This window comes from Dermochelys coriacea, chromosome 10, assembly GCF_009764565.3.
Source record: "Dermochelys coriacea isolate rDerCor1 chromosome 10, rDerCor1.pri.v4, whole genome shotgun sequence".
Lineage (NCBI taxonomy): Eukaryota > Metazoa > Chordata > Testudines > Dermochelyidae > Dermochelys > Dermochelys coriacea.
Window position 1 is genome coordinate 8,065,926 of NC_050077.1, and position 18,677 is coordinate 8,084,602.

At 46.6% G+C, this 18,677-nt stretch overlaps 1 protein-coding gene across 7 annotated transcripts in view; it reads right to left on the reverse strand.

Moving 5' to 3' along the window:
* Positions 1–18,677, reverse strand: part of LOC119862310 (myosin phosphatase Rho interacting protein) — a 170,926-nt gene that overhangs the window by 20,553 nt on the left and 131,696 nt on the right. For 3 of the 7 annotated variants that reach the window (XM_043493434.1, XM_038418816.2, XM_038418822.2), the window contains 6 exons: positions 16,113–16,181; positions 15,438–15,527; positions 14,782–14,891; positions 9,310–9,901; positions 8,200–8,316; positions 811–4,692 (listed from right to left, as the gene is read on the reverse strand). In XM_043493434.1, the coding sequence (XP_043349369.1) occupies positions 811–4,692; positions 8,200–8,316; positions 9,310–9,901; positions 14,782–14,891; positions 15,438–15,527; positions 16,113–16,181 (4,860 nt within the window). Of the gene's footprint in view, positions 1–810; positions 4,693–8,199; positions 8,317–9,309; positions 9,902–13,717; positions 13,757–14,781; positions 14,892–15,437; positions 15,528–16,112; positions 16,182–18,677 lie in introns of all 7 variants that reach the window. The other 4 variants (XM_043493433.1, XM_038418815.2, XM_038418824.2 and 1 more) reach the window with 2 other exon arrangements.

An 18,677-nucleotide genomic window follows, 5' to 3' on the forward strand; every position in this document is an offset into this window, starting at 1 on the left:
AGCCCTGAATGGTGGAGCATCGTGTGTAAATGCATTTTGTGACCATTGCTCCTGTTCCTTCAAACTTTGTTTCTGCACTTACTTCCAGGCTCCAACAACTGTGCACTGTTTGTCACGTAAAAAACTGCTGGAAAAAACAGCAACACTGGATTTCCCTGTTAGCCACATACAGCCGAGATTAGTATTAATTTTTTGTCTATAAAACTTGTCCTCTTTTAACCAGATAGATTCTCCCCTCCTCCCACAAACATACATTTTGAGAGTATACTTTTACATTTTGCATTAGGGCTCTGAAGGCAAGGGAGTTGGGCTGGGAGTTTGATCAGACCGGGAAAGAGCTCTGGGAAGCTGCTTTGCGCAGAATGTATGACTCAGGCATGAGGAGAACACTGCAATGTTCGTGTTTGGAGGAGGCTTGGTTGCAGCGTGACGTTATTACAGCCATTTTGGACCCCGACTCCCACCACTAAGTCACCAGCAGCCTCTGCCACCGTTCCCAATCAAATAATTCTCTCTCATTGTGCCTGAGCTTTTTGAAACAGCCAGGTACAAGGGACTGGAAGCGCTAAGCAATGCATTTAGAATGCATCCCAGCACAGAGAAGGGAAGCATGGAAAAAACTAAATGTGCGTTGAGAGAGACTTTACAGGTCATTTTAATTGGTTTGGTTTCTCTTAACTGTCTTAGGTATTATGGGGAGTGTTGTCCCTGTGTGGGGAACCATATGTACGAGAAGGGCCTCCGAAGAATCTGGAACATTGCATTGATAAGAAGGAAGGGTTGTGGGGTAAAATTAAATGTATTCAAAACCTTCAGGTTCTCAAAATCTTTCTGGTATTTTTCCCTCAGTGCTGAAGCATTCCCCTCCACGTGCTTGTTCTCCAGCTCGTCCCTCATGGCATTCATTTGGGCCTCCAGCTCTTGAATGCGCTCTCTCAAACCATGCATGGAGTTTAACTCGCTCTCGGAGACCAGCATCCTGCCCTCGGGCTGATCTGTTGCCCATTCATTCCCGTCACTGGTTTCAGACCCTTTGGAAGGCAAGGCTTCTGGGTGCTGCCTCTGGTAATTGTCTAGTGTTTCTTGTAAGCGCAGCAGGTTCTGGTTGTAATGCTCCTGCAAAGTATGCAGTTCCTCATTGTGGATGATTTGCAGTTCCTTTATCTTGGCCTGGAACTTGTCCTCCAACATTTGCATTTGCTCAAGGTGATACCTCTCCATGTTTTGCTTATCTCGGATGATGGCATCAAGTTGATTTAGGCCCTCTGTTCTCTCTGCCTTCAGAGTGTCCTCCGTCCTAGTCAACTGCTCAATCACATTTTGCATCTCCTCCTCATATCTGCCTTGTAACTCAAATAAGTTTTTCCTGTGTTTGTGCTCTTCTTCCTCCAAGAGCCTCCGCTGATTGTCCAGCTGAGAGACTTTTGCCTTAAGGTCTACATTCTCCCTTTCAATGATGGCTATCATCTCGGCATATTCACTCTGCTGCTTTCGAAGCAAGTCTTCGTACTCCTCACGAAGGGCAGACACTGTCTTTACACGCTCTTGACACAGAGCATCCATGTTTTGCAAGGACTCTTTGCAAAACTTTAGCTCCCTTTCATACTCGAGTCTAACTCTGAAAGCCCCATAACAAACCTGAGCCTGGATAATTGCATCTTGAACTAACAATGATGAATAGCGCTCAAGATCTCCCATGCACGTATGATATGAAAGACACCGAGAAATTTTTAGGAGCTTCTGGCAATCACGTATGGCTTCCTCAGGGGACAAGGATAGTAAGGCAAAAGATATTTCTTTAAGAACATTTGCTTTTTCTTTTAGTTGTTGGGCAAGGTCTTCTTGAATGGCAACAAGAGCTTCACTACTATGGTCTGGCAAACCATGGGCCTGTATCATCTTGGCTGAATCTTGACATGGCATTACCTTGAGGTGACTCCTATCCCAAGAGGTTTGGGTTCTTTCTGAAGCATCTTTTTGGATTTCAAGTGCTTCAGAAATTTGATGTATAACCCTGTCAAATTCAGAGGTCCTATATGCTTTGATGATTTCCTCCAACATGCATTTATGTTGCTGGAGAGCTGTTTTGGTATTGTGGAGGTCTTCTTCAATTGTTTTTAACCTCTCATGAAAAAACTCTCGCATCTTCTGTGCAACAAAACCAAGTTCTGCCCTGATCAATGTAGCATCTGCTACTGTTTGGACAAGGCATTGGGGAAAACTAAAACTAGCTGCTTCTGTTTTGCTTTCTACCTCCTCTTCTCTGGTGCTCAAGTGCTTTCTCAATTCTTCCACTTGGCTCCAAAATTCACCTTCCAGTAGCAGCTTCTTAGATAAGATGTTGGCCAAGGCAATTGCTGTATGTGACACATTTGCCGGCTCTAAAAAAACCACCTCAGCTGTCCCATGAATCTCTCTGAGAATCTGGGAAATCTCTGAGCTTGCATTTTTCAAAGATTCTGCTATTTGGTTGATCAGGGAGGCTTCAAATGCTATCCTCTCAGAAAGCAATCTTAAATGGTCTCCATCAGACATTTCAACTTGCTGCTGCTGGGAAATGAGTTTCTGTTCCTCCAGCAAACTCCCTTCAGCAGGTGGAGTTTGAGCCACACAGCTTTCGCTCTGCTGATAATCAGAGAAGATGGGTGTCCCTTGCAAGACCTGGACTGCATTTGACAAGGTGGTTTCCATGCTGGACAGATTGGCAAGAAACAAATCTCTCTCTTTCTCCTGGTAAGATCTGGGTAAAGCCCTTAGCTGTTCTCTGCATTTTTCTAAGCAGATCAAGGTTTGATCATTTTTCACTTGGAAATCTCCCAGCTCATTGACATGATTTTTTATCATTCTGAACTTTTCCCGTCTCTCATTTTCCAGCTGTGAAACCAGAGCACCAACTTCAGATAAGCTAGCTTGGAGCTGTTCCCTAAGCTGGGACTCTGTGCTGGCCCACTGATGGTGGAGCGCTATCAGGGTTTCCTGGTTATGACCTTGCTGGCTTTCAAGCTTCATGGACACATCTTTGAGCTTTTCCTCCGTGATGTAAAGTTTGGTTTCCAGGGAATGGATGATTGAGAGATAAGTCTCAGAGTCACTGGTTTCTGAGGCTGGGTAACCAAGAACTGGTTCTGATGACATGCTTTCCTCGGACAGTGATCTGTCCTGGCTTGTGTCTGAAGATGTGCTACTAGTCCAATTTTTCTCCGACCCATCTGAATGGATGTATTTTTGGCACTGGATGTTTGAGAAGCGGATTCTTTGCCTTTTGGCACCTAGGGTTCCTATATCAGGCTTCACTAAGGCTTTCTGCTGTGGCTCTCTGTCTTGAAGCTCAGTAGACTTCAATAGAGACCCAAGTTCTTCGGCATTCAACATGGTATGCTCACCAGCCAGACTCTGGCTGGTCTCAGCACATTCAGCATCCTCCTTTAGTGCATAATTCAAACCTGGAAGCCCCTCAGGAGCTGGCATGTCTGGAATGTGACTTTCATCAGCCTCAAGATTAGTGCAGAAATCCTCCATATCTTTAGCACACGGTACTGAGTCCAAATTAGCTAACTTCTTTAAAACCTCTTCTTTGGCCTGTAACCTTACTTCTGTTTCCTCTAAACTACTGCCCAAAGCAGCCATTTTAACCAAAGCCTCGTTGAGGTCTTGATCTTTCTTTTCAACAATTCTTAAGTGCATTTCCTTAACGTGTGTCAGCTCTTCCTCTTTTTCTTCCAGCACCTTCTGCACACTCTGGAACTGATCTGATACTTTCTCGTACAATTGCTCCAGCTTATCATAGTTGGTCTCCTCCATTTTCAACTTTGATTGCAGCTTGGCAACTTCATTATCTGACTCTTCAACCTGATTCATCAGCTCTTGGAACCTACATTTGATCTGATCTCTCTCCTCTTCAAGTTCCTTGATGTCCTCAGCAAGTTTCTGGATGCTGGCCTCCTTCATCTCCAGCTGCTCCTCTAGCTGGTGGACAATCTCGCTGCCTTCAAATTTTGCATTCAGTTTCTCTTTCTGAAGAATTTCCATCTGCTGCTCATTGTTTTGAAGCTGATTCTCGTACTCGCTGGCCTTATCCTCCACCTCCTTCAGACTCTGTATTAAAACCTGCTTTTCCTTCTCACAGCTTTCCAACAAAGCCTCATAATTCTTCTGCAACTTCTCCTCCATTAGGATCCGAGCCTGTTCACTAGCGTTCAGCTGCCTGCTCAGGTCTGCAATCCTGTCCTGGAGCCTCTGCACTTCTTTCTGGTGGTCCCTTTGCAATGCCTGTTGCATTTCAAGATCCCTTAGCTCCTGTGTCTTTTCCAGCAGCAGCGCCTCTGCACTCTTCAGCTTTTGCTCACTGGCTTTTAACTGGGAGCTCAGAGTAGTCTCATTGTGCTGCCACTCCTCCAGCTGCTCTTTGGCTTTCTCCTTCTCACTCTTTAAGTCACTCTTCAGCTTTGCCAGAGTTTGCTCTTTGATGGATAGCTCAGCTGCAGCATTACTGAGCCTTGCCTGCAGGCTCTGAATCTCGGCTTCATGGTGCCGGATCACATCCTTTGCCTCACCATAGCTACGTTTCAGTGACTGGATCTGCTGATTGATCAGCTCCTGACGCTGGCACTGGGCTTCCAGCTCACCTTGGAGGTCTTGATTGACTTTATGGAGCCTCTGCCAGGCACCCGATGGTGAGGCTGCCACCTCGGTCTTAAAAAAATTGATTAAATACTAGATTAGTAACACTTGGGTCCCAGTTCTGAGTGTCACACCTCTGGCCAGGTCTGACCAGGGGAAAGCTCCTTGGATTGTTTTGGCTGCTACCCATATGCTCCAATTTTGGAAGGTTTCTGTTCTTGGCTCAATTTTTCTTTTAAACCACTTTTTTTTTTTTTTTTTTTTTTAAAGGGGGCAATAGCTGCTTCTGATTAACAGAAAATACAGATGGTGACACTGAAAAATCTCTAAGGTAACAGTCTATGAGAAACAAGTCAAACAAAACCAAAACAATGGAAAAGGAAACACTAGTAAAATAAAACAGAGACAAAAGACTGGAAGGGAGCGAGGATGAGAGGGAGGGAAAGGAACAGGTTGGGGAGAGAGGACCTGCTCCATTTGGTGTATTTGTTTAGTTTGTTGTGAAACAAAAAGTGCACAATTCCAGATAACAAAGTCCTTCAGAACAAAAACAACAACAGGAAGTGAGGTTGAAAGTAAATGACATCACTTTCTGCCAAGCCACAGGAAGAGGAGATGGCTGCCATAGTGATGTCATTTCTGTAATGGCTAAACAGGCTTCTTCATCTGGATGCTCATCTTTTAAAAATAAATATTATATATATATATAATTTCTAAATCTTAAGAGTGGGGAGGATCTAATCTCTCTACCTGTAAAAAAAGACAAGTGAAAGGGGAAAACAGGTACGATGAGAACGTAAAATAAAAACAAACCTTTGTGAGATTCAAACCAAAGCAGTGTAGCATGCAAAGAAAAAACTCACAAAGAGAGTCATGCGCAAGTCGACAGAAATTATAGGTCTTTAAAAGAAATACACAAACAGGAAAAGGCAAGAGAGGCACAGCGTTAAGCCCAGAAATTTGGCCTGCCTTGCTGTACTCTGTTGGCTGGTAGGGAAAGCCCACAGATGTGACACTCAGTTATGTTACATTAAAGTCATGCTTAACACCAAAAACATGCAAGAATATCCACCCAGGACAGGTTAGTAAAGTGACCCCCTCCCTCACCAGAGCTGGAAGACATTCCAGGTATCTAAAAGAGTAAGAGTGAGCGCTAGTGCTTTACCACCTGTTAGAATTCAAAGGGTTCAAAATATTTCAGTTGTGATTAAACTTAACAGCAAGAAATGTCAGAGGGGTTACAAGAGCTCAAAAAGGGCTTCAGTGCAAGGTGCATGCATCAGTACCAGTTCTTGTTCAACAGCTTTGTTATTATTAAGAAATGTGCAGAGTGTTTGCTGCCAGTCGAGAACCAACAGTGTTAATGCCCATGAAAGGGATCTGTAAAAGGATAAGGACTGAGGGTGGGCAAGACCTCAAAAAAATACAGAAACTCTGTTCAGGTAACTACCCTAAAGTTTATCCAGACTTTCTGGGTCTGCAGAGTAGCGCTGGAACTCTCAAAGATTCATAAATCATCTTGTCTGACCTCCTGTACATCACAGGCCAGAGAACGTCTAATATAATTCCAGAGCATAACTTTAAGAAAAACGTCCAATCGTGATTTAAAAATTGCCAGTGATGGAGCACCTACCATGACCCTTGGTAAATTGTTCTGATGGTTAACGGGGAACAGGATCCCTCTCTCAGATACTAATGGTTTCTTGCTGGACTAGAAATACTCAATTCTCACATGGAATTTTGGCTCTGGAATTTGTCTACCAGAATTAGGAAATGCAAAGGCAGCCATCAAAGGTGGGGAGGGGGAAGACAGACATTCTCAGACTCTCAACAAGTTTCAATTTAGTTTTAGATGAAAAAGTGAGTTGGTTGGTATTGTATGAGAGCTGATTTGCGCCCACCTACTAAGGACTTTGATTCTTGCTCTTATTCCTAACTTCAAAGGCACTAAAGCCAACTCAGAACGTCAAGCATGGTGGAGCAGGCTTTGGTAGCCAATTTTGTGCTGGTCTACTATTTGCTGGGCTCCAGTTTAAGGGAGGCAAGATATCTTTGCTCTAGGGAAGCCACAGTTGGTCTGTTGTTGTGGAAATGTGGGATCCTGCCCAGGGCCTGTAGCCAACATGAGTTGCTGCTGTAACAGAAGATCAAACACAGTCTAAGAACATGAAGCTACAGCTGCAGATTATGAAATGGCAAGTCCAATGAACGTTTGGGAATTTGCTAACAAACACAAGAATTGTCTAGCTTTCTTCTCCCCTCCCCATGGGTCAGCCCATCCAAGACCTTCATCCCTCTCCATCCTCAAAAGCCCTTTTTCTTGCCAGCTAGTCTTCCAATTTAAGGAGGCTAGGTAGAGCTCCCAAGTCTGGCAGAGAGCTGGCAGTAGCACGGTAAGAGCAGCTCTTCCCTCTTGGGAGCTTAGGGTTCTTCCTCTGCAGCACAGCTGGCTGGGCCCATTTTGTTTCCTCTTGGAAGGATCTCTGCTCTCATTTCAGAACCCAGGGAATTCCTCCCTCCCCAGAAATCCCAGACTGTGACTCCATCCTCCCGGACAAACACTGCTTGGATTGTAAGCTCCTGGGGCAGGGACTGTATCTTCCTATATGTTCATACAGCATGGGCCCTGGATCCTGACTGGGGCCTCTGGGCCGTCCCACAATACAAATACTAACAGATCAATCCTCCTCCTCCAGCAGGATGGCTGACTGAGCACACATGGTGCTTCTTGCCTCCCTTGGGCTAAGCATGCTACCTCCCCAGTGCTTCTAGCCCAGGAAGCGGGCATAGCCTTGAATGCCAAACCCAGCCCCTCCACCCCTCCTGCCCCTAGCACAGCCACTAGCCACCTTATTCCACAGCAGGTTTGACCATGTAAAAGTCAGCAGCTGAAATGCTACCTAGACCAGAGAACAAGATGAAATTCTTCTGAGCCAGCCTGCTGCAGCTCCATAAGCTTTGCCCCTTCTTTTTGGGCACAGCAGGAGTCTTCTTTGCTGTATCTAAGAGCCTATAAAAGAGTGGGGAGGAAGAGAGTAGCTGCTCCTCTCTCCTTTCCTAACCACTCCAAAGCACAATTCCAGGCCTTTCAGAGCCACCAGCTTTTAATACAACCAAAAGCCACCACAGAAGTCCGTAAGAAAGGCCACGTGGCCAGAGCAGAATTCACAGCCCTGAATGCACCGGACAGGAGGATGGGGGTGTGTGCACGCATCGACACTGATATCAAAGTGAACTTTGTCAAGGTTGTGTCCACTATATCTCTGGGGCTCATATTCCTTTAGTGAAACCTTGCTGGCCATCATATCTTCTGTCTCTACACAGATATGGATGCCCTGAGGGGACGAGTTCCTCTCCCCCAGAATCCAGACCATTGGAACAGCAAAGGAATTATTAAAGAAATGCTCTTTAGAAAGCCGGGAAAGGATGATGGCAGCATTTAAGAGGGGCCAAAGTCTCTTGGGGCACAATAGGGTTTGCACATTTCTGCTCCACGCCGGACGCACTCATGAGCACCCTGGACTGAAGCCCAACAGGTTTGCAGTTGCAGCGAAAGATGGAGATTTCTCACTCTCCTACCTGCAACACGTAGCCTTCCCTGGCACTCTGCTCCCGGCCCAATGCCACCTTCAGTTGGCCCTGCAGGACCCGGTTCTGCTCGAGGAGGTCTGATGCCTCCTTCTGGCTCTGCTCCAACTGTTGGAAATGGACAAAGACAGAACCCAAAGGGGTGGTTGAAGAAGTACAGAAGGAAGTGGTTCAAAAGCATTTAGCATGGAGCGATCTCCTCTCTTCCTGCTGAGATTTGGGCTTTATTTAATTTGACAACACCCCCCTCTCTCAGACCAAACACAGAAAACCCCAACGTTGTGGAATTTGTTTAATTTTTGAAGTTCGCTGAAATAAGGGACTAACAGCACTGGCAGGAGCCAGGCATAACCCAGGCAAGCTCTCCTTCCCCCAACCACAGCTCATTTCTGACAGCTCTGCTAATGCACCTTCATTCTGACCTGCAGCAACCAACCCATGTTATGCCAGACTTGGGCCTCTTCCAAATGAGTTGAGTTTCCTACCCCTTCTTTCCTATGTCATTTATGGCATCAACTTTCTTTCTGGTTTCCAACAACACAAGATGGTTCATTGTGCTCGACAGATAAGCAGAACCAGCTTTACACACTTACAAGGTGTGCTGGTCAGCAGAGCTGTTGTGCACACATGTACACATAAAATCAAACTCACAATTATAGGTTCAGAAGTTGAAGCCTGATTTCAGATAGCATTAATATACTTGAACTGGGTTCAGATGCTGCTCAGATCACAGTGGAAGGCTTGTTAATAAACAACCACTACAGCCTCTGGTCTGGCTTGACTAGAAAAAGATGCCAAAGGACCCCCATTGTAATAATTGTCCTTCCAGGAGATGTAGAAGCAGGGAAGAGCCAATCAAATCAGAAGAAAATGGGAAATACCAGGTCATGGGCCTGGTCCCTGTATTTCCCCAAAGGGGCCCTATAGTGTCCACTTATCCCCTTTGCTCTTAATGCAGCAATAAATTCAGCCTGTGACTGAACCGTCCAGCTGCTACCCACTTTGGTGTAACGTGAAGGCCCATCACCATACAGGCTAAGGCAGCTCAAGCAGCCCCTTGGAGCCAAAGCCCTGACTTGCTCCCTACTCCTCTCATTTTACCTCCTTCTCCAGCAGTGAGGTTAGCTGCTGTTTGTGGATCCCGTCGTCTCTGTTGTCCGGTTGGGCCAGGTGCAGGGGCATGATGGGGATTTGCTTCTCCTCACGTAGTGGGGTCGTCTCCACCTGGTGCCATCGCTGCTCGATCTCCACATGAACATTCTGTGGCTTCACCTCCCCTGTGATGGGCAGGCCTGGGATCCTGTCCACCTCCATCCTCAACACGTCATCTGGGCCTGCCCCATCAACAGCATCAATCATCTCAAAGCGCTTGCGCCTCTCCTCTCTCCGCCGAGCCCGCTCCCGTTCCAGCTCCCCAGAGTCTGTGTCCAGAGCGCCAGGTTCCCTGGGGAAGGTCGTGGAGCTGCTCTTCGAGGACTCTGCAGTGATGGCTCTCTCCTGTGCCAAGGCTTGCTGAATGGGGCGGAACTCGGCCCAGTCAAAGGTTTTGGAGCGCCCCTCTCTCCTGCGCTCCCGGGCACGGCTCCGCTTCTGCTCAGGATCCATCTCAGCTTGGTCCGAGTCCTGCTTCTCACTTGGCTTTGGACAGGTCTCAAAGGAAGAGCCGGTTTTGCTTTTCTCTTCTGGCAAGGAGCTGTTAGGACAGAGGAGGAAAGAAAACATCCCTCAGCCCACTACAGAGATGCAGCCCATGATCGCACTTATGCCGAAAGAGCCACTGCCACAGGGAGATGACCAAAGCCCATTGAAATGTCATGTGTGTTCCTGGGCATCCCTCTCCCACCATCATTGAAGCTCCTCATGGTATCTGGACTTTGGCCAGGAGCTACTGCTCTCCTTTTCCCTTGAACTCTGTGTATGAATTTAGTGCTGATGGAAGGTGCCAGCTGGCAGCATGAGGACGCAAAGCCCTTTAGTTTCTCAATAGAGTGGGGCAGCATAGGGCAACAGTGCAAACTTGCCCACACTGTCCCCTCGCCATTGTGCCGCAGCATTGGCTTGGGAGGCCCACTCCCCCTTCAAACATACCCTGCTAGCAACAAGAGTTCTCTCTATGCTGCTCACTCGGGACTTGGTCTTCTCTGCTGAGACCGCCAACAAAGGGGCCAGTGGCAGTATTGGGTTGTGGGCACTTGTCCACTAGGAACAGGACTGAGGTCAAACAGCAGCCCTCAAGTGCTAACTTTATAATCATTAACCCCACAGGCAGGCTTTGAACAGTACATCCCTTCAGAGCCATCCAGTCATCCCCCCATCCCCCCGTGAAGCCCCCTTTCTAACCTTCATGATCCTTCCACCCAATTCATTTAATGAGCCACAGGCATGTGTTCGTTGCAATATTGCAATCGGTCACTATCACAGTGCTTCTGGGATGTAAGTTCAGAAAGGCATGGAGAAGGAGGCGGAGATTCAGCAGTGACAGAAGAGGAAGCACAGAGAAGCACATGACCATCTGGGAAGGGTTTGGAACACCTTTAAGGTTTTTCCGAGCTTGGCAAAGGCTCACACTGGAACTTCTCCATGCCACTTTCTGGACTGAAAACACTGGCCCCTGGAATTGTGATCAACACTGTAGTCCTGGACTCGGAGACCATGTGCTCTTATGCTTCCCCCCTGGGCAGCAGCAGCACAAGAGCTGTGCATGCTACGGCAAACGTCACTGATGATGCCAAATGCTCAAACAAGAAAGTAAATCAAAGGAAGCAATGGCCCTCTAGTGCCGAGTTAGAGGGGAGTGGGATGGGGGAGATGTATACTTGTCAAGCAGGAAAGGGTAAAGTTAGTATGGAAAGGAAATGTATGTCCAAGCTTCTATGGACAACCTATAATAAAGTCCTGGATTATTCAGTAGAAATGCAGACATGCCAGCCTTGTACATGCAGATTAGAATTAAAACAAATAAAATGGCAATAAGCCAACTCCATAGAATGTGATTCCCACAGGATAATTCTGGCCCGGAGGGTCCGGGAGGCATCACTCAAACCCTGCTGGTAACAGAGCCTCCAGTGGTGCCATTTCCCCAGTAATTGCACCCGTGCTGTTGAATTCACCTTCAGCTTGACCAGCCCCTCCTTCCTCTGCCCTGATCTTGCCCCTTAAAGGGACAGCACCCCCACATTTGTCCTTAGCTTAGCTAGGTACATTTGTGTTCAGCAAGCTTTGATGTGTCAAGCTACTTAGCTTCCTACAAAGATGCAGTGAAGAGAGCCATAAAGCTCTCGTATGGGGCGATCACTGCAGCCAACTAAAATCAAAGCGGTACCCTGACACTGGAGCTACATGCACAAAGACTGCCACCATTTACAGTGGGCATAACAGCAGAGGATTTCCTTGGAGCATTTACAACAAAAAGGTTCCTCCCTACCTGTACCCCACCAAAACCCGTATGTGCACATTTCCAAAGAATGCAACGCAAGGGAATGACTCTGCCTGTTTCCTATGCTAGTATCTTCCGATGCACTTTCATCCATAATCAAACTACAGGCTCAGGTGGGCTTAGTTTTAAGAAACTCTTGAAGTTTCAGGTTTGTCTTTGAAAACCAGCCTGGAGAGATGCTCTTCAGCACTGTCCACTGCAGCTAACAAAAGAAACTTCCATACTGCACCATGATGAAACTGCATTATTCGAGTTCAGAGGTACTTTCGACCCTCATGTTTGAGGCTATATGTCTCCAAAGCAAACGTACAGCCAGCAAGTCAATCTGGTTAAAACAGCATTTTACACAAAAGTTAATAGAAGAGACATTGTCTTAAAACAGAACGGGGGTTGGGAGCAAAGAGAATCCCTGGACTCCCAGCCACTGTCTGAAGACTGAAATGATACAGCTCTGACCCCAGACTTCTCAAAATGAGTCAAGAATGCCCTGTTGTCATATCTGTTACCGACTTACTTCCCCTCTGCACACTTCAGAGGGGCACAGATTACATGTCACGTCATATGAACAGCATTTAGAAATGAACTGAGGAGGATGCAGTGACACTGATCTAGAAGATAAAAAGGAAGTCTTGGACATGCCCAACAGCCCACACATTGCCATTAATACTGCTTGACTATTTCTCACCTACAACCCATTTTTCTCCTTCTGCTCAAATGAGTTACCTCAGCCTGCATTTGCTCTGGAAAGGCAATCACTGGCCAGGAGGGTGGGGTGGAGGGTGCTTTTTAATAGCTGTGGGGAATGTCTGGTTACCGCTCCTTTTAGGTCAGGAACAGGGTGTGGAAGTGTTCAAAAATGGTATGAAATTGGCAGGCAATTGCAGTTTGAGCTGGCTTGGAGACTGAGCCCAAGTAGGAGGTGGATGGATTTAGCAGGTAAAGAAGGACCCACTTGCTGTGCTGAGTGCATTCATTGTTGTTACTTTATTTTTCTGGTGGTGATTATTCTGACCCAACTAAAATTTTTGCAGTTAGACTGTGAGCTCTTTGGTGCAGGGACCATTTTTTTGTTCTGGTTTTATACAGGTCCCAGCACAATGGGGTCCTGGCCCATGACTCAGGCTCATAGGTTCTACCACAATGCAAATATGAATTATACTGGAGTTTAAAACACGTATATTTGACTTAATGAATTTCAGGAGACATAACACAGGGCAAACAAACAGATGTTAAAAGGGAATTAAAGTGAATTTGGTGGATCAATCCAGCCCCTAGTGGAGAGATGCTGACATCAGCAAAACCACCATCACAGATGGTCACCTTGGGGGCACTTTCAGCAGATTTACCATATGTTGAACTGACCATGAAGACTAAACTGCTCTGACCCCATGACACCCAAAGTGGGATATAGATCATCACTACTAGCACTGCAGGGTAAAGCACTTGCAAGCCCTTAGCCCTGCAAACCTCCTGTGCTCTGGGTCTCAGCCTCACAGAACTCCCGCCTCCCAGCCATTTGAGAACGTTAACAACACGCACTGAGATGGGCTGGGGCACCCAGTGCATGGGCGCATACACGAGGATGTTAAGTGCACTCCTGGGATCCGGAGATCATATTTACAGGGCAATGGTTCTCTCTACCTTTGGTAGTTCCAGCTTAGTTGTGGAGGCACATGCTCAAATAGTTCCAATCCACATCACTGACCAAATTCACTCATTGCACAAAAATTCTGAAATAAGCTAAATTAAAACTATTGCAATTGACCTAGATTTATTTTTGCTAACTTGAAGAAACAGGAATTTAGGAATTTCAAATCCTTAGAAGTTTAACTGTCCCCTCTAATTTACTTGGTCTTGTCCATCTTCGTAACTATGCACATCGGAAGATACCATTGTGTGGAAATCAAGTATCAAGACCAGGTTGCTTCTTCCCTTCTTTCTCATTTTAATTTTAAAAAGAAATGAAAACTTCAGGACTTTCTATCTGGAGTGCAGAAAACGGGGAGCATGCAGTGACTCACAGGAGATACAAACCACAGAATGTTAATACAGGAGAGAACACAGTTTTCCAACCTGGGCTTCAGCACCGATAGTTTCAAAGAGAAGTTTTTCCTGGGAATGCATGGAAATCAAACATATGCAGGAGTGAGGAAAGAGGAGGATTCCCAGAGAGCCATGAGAGATCCACCAGCCAGCCCTGTCAGGGGTGAGGGGGTATTTGAGTGGGAGAGGGGAAAGAGATCATGGAACATCTCTGGATAGACAGCACCGGGTGGAGAGAACTCTTCCACTGATGCTGGGAGAATCAAGCACAAATTCACTTGCTGGCAGTTGAGTACGCATAAGAGAAAAGGGGTTAATTGTGTGGGTGCATCTTCCTGGCTGACTGTTGTGCAGTGAATGAACCCAGGGATCAGGATGTGTGTGGCTTGATGCAGTGCCGAACTACGATAATTTTTAGTTGAGAGAAAGTAAAGCCCACTTTACCAACAGCTGCAAGGTCTGACAGCAGGCACTATATGAAATTTGTGGATGCCTTCCTCTTGTACTGAAAGCTTTCCAATTGGACTAAGGCCATCCTGTATCTTACGTGAAGGGGAAGAAGTTCCTGCCGCTATCTGGAAGGTCAGAGAAGAAATGCTTCTTACTGAGCACAGACAAAAAATGGGTTCAAGCAAATTCAGCTTTTAATTTAATAATTGGCATTTGCTGAGGTGACAGGCTGATCTTGCTGAAAAAAGGAAATGGGAAACCCAGTATAACCAACCCCAAGCCAGGGGTTGCACACACATCTAAGAGTGACCATGAATACAGGTGCGAGCCTCTAGGTGAGGCAGGTGCATGTGCAAATGATCTTTAGCAGATGCAAGCTGGAAGAACGCTCCCTTCTACAGATGGTTGCACATCGGTGTGCAAAACAGGAGGAACTTTGGCTCTACGCATCTTGTGCAGATTGCATAAACAGCAGGAGAGCAAAGGGTGTCCAGCCTAAGCCCAGAGAATGGGAATAGCCAGAACATTGAATGGGAGGGACCAGAGTCAGAAATGGGGTGGGTATTTCTGCACAGCAAGTGAGAGGATAGAGGGGAATGGGTAAAATGGGAGAGATGGGCATCATTCTTTTCCTAGTTCTTTACCTGGTCACGTCTGGAGCAGCTGTGGGGCGAACATGCTTCATGATTGTCTGGATCCAGTTTCGTCGAATCCCAGAGGTCATGGCAGAGAGGGTGAATTCCCCTTCTTTAGTCTAGACAAAGAGGAGGAGAAGGTCAACATGGCTGATTCTATTGGGCAGCACTTTCCTTCCCTTCAAGGGGTTGCCAGGACTCACTCCCCAGCCTCACTCTTCATCCCTCAGTGCAGAGACTAGAAATCTAGGTCATAGTGTGGTACCGTGTAGACAAGCCCTGAATTTGCCAAATGTATATCACTCAAGTCCTTAAGAACGTTTTCATTGGGTATTTGGGAGAGAATCGTCAAATCCACTCCTTTCTCCCACCCCCATTTCTTACCAGCAACTATTGATCAAAACATGAACCAATGACTAGCCAATCACATACTTCAAGGCACAAGCTGGTCACCATGTGAGGGGAGTCAGGAAAACATTTCCCTTCCCATAGGATAGTATCCACAGTGAGATGTGTTATAAGAGTGGTTTCATCTGCCTCTGATCCATCCAGCATTGGTGACTGCTGGAGTTGGACCACTGAGTCTGTTGGGGTAAGGAAACGTCTGCAACCCTCTCTCCAACTGCTCCCCATAGCAGTGTTCCCATTCCCCGAAGCATTCTTACATGGATCTGGAAGCCATAGTTCCGCTGAACTGGATATTCGGTGACATCATAGCATGTAGACAAATCAATTTCTCCATCCAAATCAGCTGCCTGGGGAACGAGAGAGAGGAAAACTGTAGGGATTGTTGCACACTAAAAGTGTGCACACCCATGTTCAAAAGCAGCATCTAACAAGAAGCCACTTAGGAAGCTTCACCACAAGATCAGCATTCTCATTCTCAGCATCAAGGACTTACAGCAAGACACACAATAGAACCCATACAGACATATTAACATGGATGCTCCACCCCATCAAAGGACCTGCAGAGTTAGGATAAAGAGCGATCAAACTCCTATTCAGGAAGAGACGTGGCTTTGATCTGGGGTTGCACCAAGCTCTGCCTCTCACTGAATCCCTGAGGACTGGGAGCTTGAGAATGAACACTGCTGGGGATGCTCTTGTTGCTGGAAGCATCCAATTAACTTCAATGTACCCCCAGGCTTTCTGCTCTTCTAGCTCACTTGCGAGGCATAAACACAAATCCAAACAGGAACCTGAACTCCCACCCAGGACACAGCTATGTTCATATGGAGAATTGTAGGAGCAATGCTGGGAGTTGGGCCCACTGAAGTAATTTAAGACTTACCAGACTCTGCAATGAATAGGGTTTAAACTCTGAGGAAAGAGACTCCTACCTCCTCTGCCACGGAATCCCTGTAGTATCTCAGGCTCTGATCCGTCAGCACAAACCAGTGTTTCTTCCACTAGGAAACAAACAAGGCAGGCCCTTTAACAAACTGTTCCTTTCCCACGTCTGGGGCAGCTGCAGTATCACCTCACAGCTCACCAAGGTAAAGGTAGAACTGTTGACCATCCCTCACTGTTGTATAAACAGCTGGGCAGACTGCAATTACCCGCTCTGTGCTCTGGTGGGGCACTCAACCTCTCACAGCTGAAAGCCAGTAGAAAAATCAATGAGAGGGAGAGGGATGCTGAGGTGAGTCAAGAACATGGCTTCCACCTATAGGATTCTCTCCCGTCTGAGTGGCGATGTTTGTTGAGCCAACAACAGTCTGAGCTGCAAAGGCTCCACCATCGCTCAATGATAACATGTGGCCATGACCAGAAAAGTCATCACAAATATGCTGCATTCCTTGGACCTTCAGAGTCCTTCTCTTGCAGTTTACTGACAAGACACTGTGTTTAATGGCTGCATTCCTAGGCTCGGAAGGACGTGTTCTTTATGATTTATGAATTTGGACAGATAACATTCCTGTTTATTTCTGGAGCATATAGAAATTGGGTGGTTTTCCTTTAAATAGATTGTGCGTGACCCCTCTAGTGGCACTCCCTGTCCATTTCAGAGGCCGCCACAATCCTTCCAGAGCAGCAATGTAGCTAGACTTTGCATTTTGCATGTAGTTAGTATCACAGTTATTTGGATCCCTCCCACTGTGTTTGCAAGGGTCCTTCATATTACCTCTATTGTGTTAAGAGCAAAAAACTCACAATAATTTCCAAATATTTTCCCCCTTTTTTTGGTCCATTTAAAGTAACGTACTACTATTATTTATATTACTGTACCACTTAGGAGCCCTAGTCATGAACCATGGGCCCCACTGCATTAGCTACTTCACAAAGCTTGAACAAATGAACAGCTCCAAAGAGCTTACAATTTACATAAGAACATGAGAACAGCCACACTGGTCAGACCAATGGTCCATCTAGCCCAGCATCCTGTCTTCTGACAGTGGCCAATGCCAGGTGCCCCAGAGGGAATGAACTGAACAGGGCAATTTATCAAGTGGTCCATCCCCTTTCATCCAGTCCCAGCTTCTAAGAGTAACATAAAAATGGCCATACTGGGTCAGACCAATGATCCATGAGACAAGAGATAATAGATGGATACAGAAAGGCATTTCTTTCAGAACTCACATCCTAGCACTTCATTTAAAGTGTTGTAGCTAAAAATCAGGGTTTAATAACCATATTAATTTCCTTGACTTGCTGCCAGAGAGATTCCAGTTCCCCCATCGAAGGGAACCAGATCAAACAGTTCTATGCTTTCCCTTGCAAGTGTTGCCTTTCAGTTACATGCACTTGTATTTCCAGCCCTGTTTGCACGGAAAGAGACATTTCCTGATGAGAACTGAACCCTGCCGAACCTGGATCTCATAGCTCAATTTGTAGTCCCCCCAAAAAAGAGCTGACTAAATTATGATTCTAGTCTGTAGTGCTGGGGATTAATAGAAAGGGCAGAGCTTGGATCTTCACGCAGCAGACTGAGATGCAACGGTGGCAGGCAGGACAGCATTGCTAAACTGAATGCACTGGATGTGCAGAAAAGCAAGGAACAAACTTGATGTCATTTTTACAGTCAGTCGCTCTCCTGATGGTAATGGCACTTTGAGGAGAGGATGGACTCCCCACCAATTCCCCAAGCTTCAGAATCTGTAGCCTAGCCCCAGCTTACAGAGTCCACATCACTCCCCCAGCCTCCCCTGCTGGGGAGGGAGTGGGGGCAGGGGGAAGACATAGGGAAAAATCAAGGGAGGGGGATTATTTATAAATAGTAACATGAGCTCAGTCACAGCCCAGTATCATCTGCCAGCCTTTAAGGCTTTGGGAGCTGAGCACTTAACCACAACCGCTCAGGGAGGGAAGGAGAGGAAGGTGGGAAGCTGGTGCTTCCATTAGTGCCTTAATAGAGACATTGATTTAATCTAATTGCTGTCTCTCTCATTGTTCCCATGATTCTGAGGGCACCTGTTCTGCACCTGATTAGTGATTCTGAAGAGGTGGCTGTGACCACAAGGGAGATGAGGCCAAGAGAACCAATGCTGACCTCAACTCCCTAGAAACCTGTTAAATGACATTCAGATGCAGGGGCCTGAATCCTCTGCAATGCAGAATGCCAGCCATTCCTGCCCCAGGTAGGCCCTGCTTGTGTGGTGATGGTGGGGGAGATAGGTAGAGCTCACCTAGCAATGGCTGCCTGGCCTGTGCCAGGCTATAGATCTGACTGAGTTCTCTCTGCACACTGCTCTACCAAGAGGCCTCCACCTGGTTTCCCCCAGGTGTAAAACAGGGCAAATACAGATCTACCTTGCAGGGGCGGTACAAGTTTGTTACTGTGGGAAGATAGAAAGGGCTATATAAATGCTGAGCACTGCACATGAATCATACAAGGAGCCCGAAACGTGTCTCCCTCCCTCCCTCCCTCCCTCACACACACACACACACACACACACACACACTCT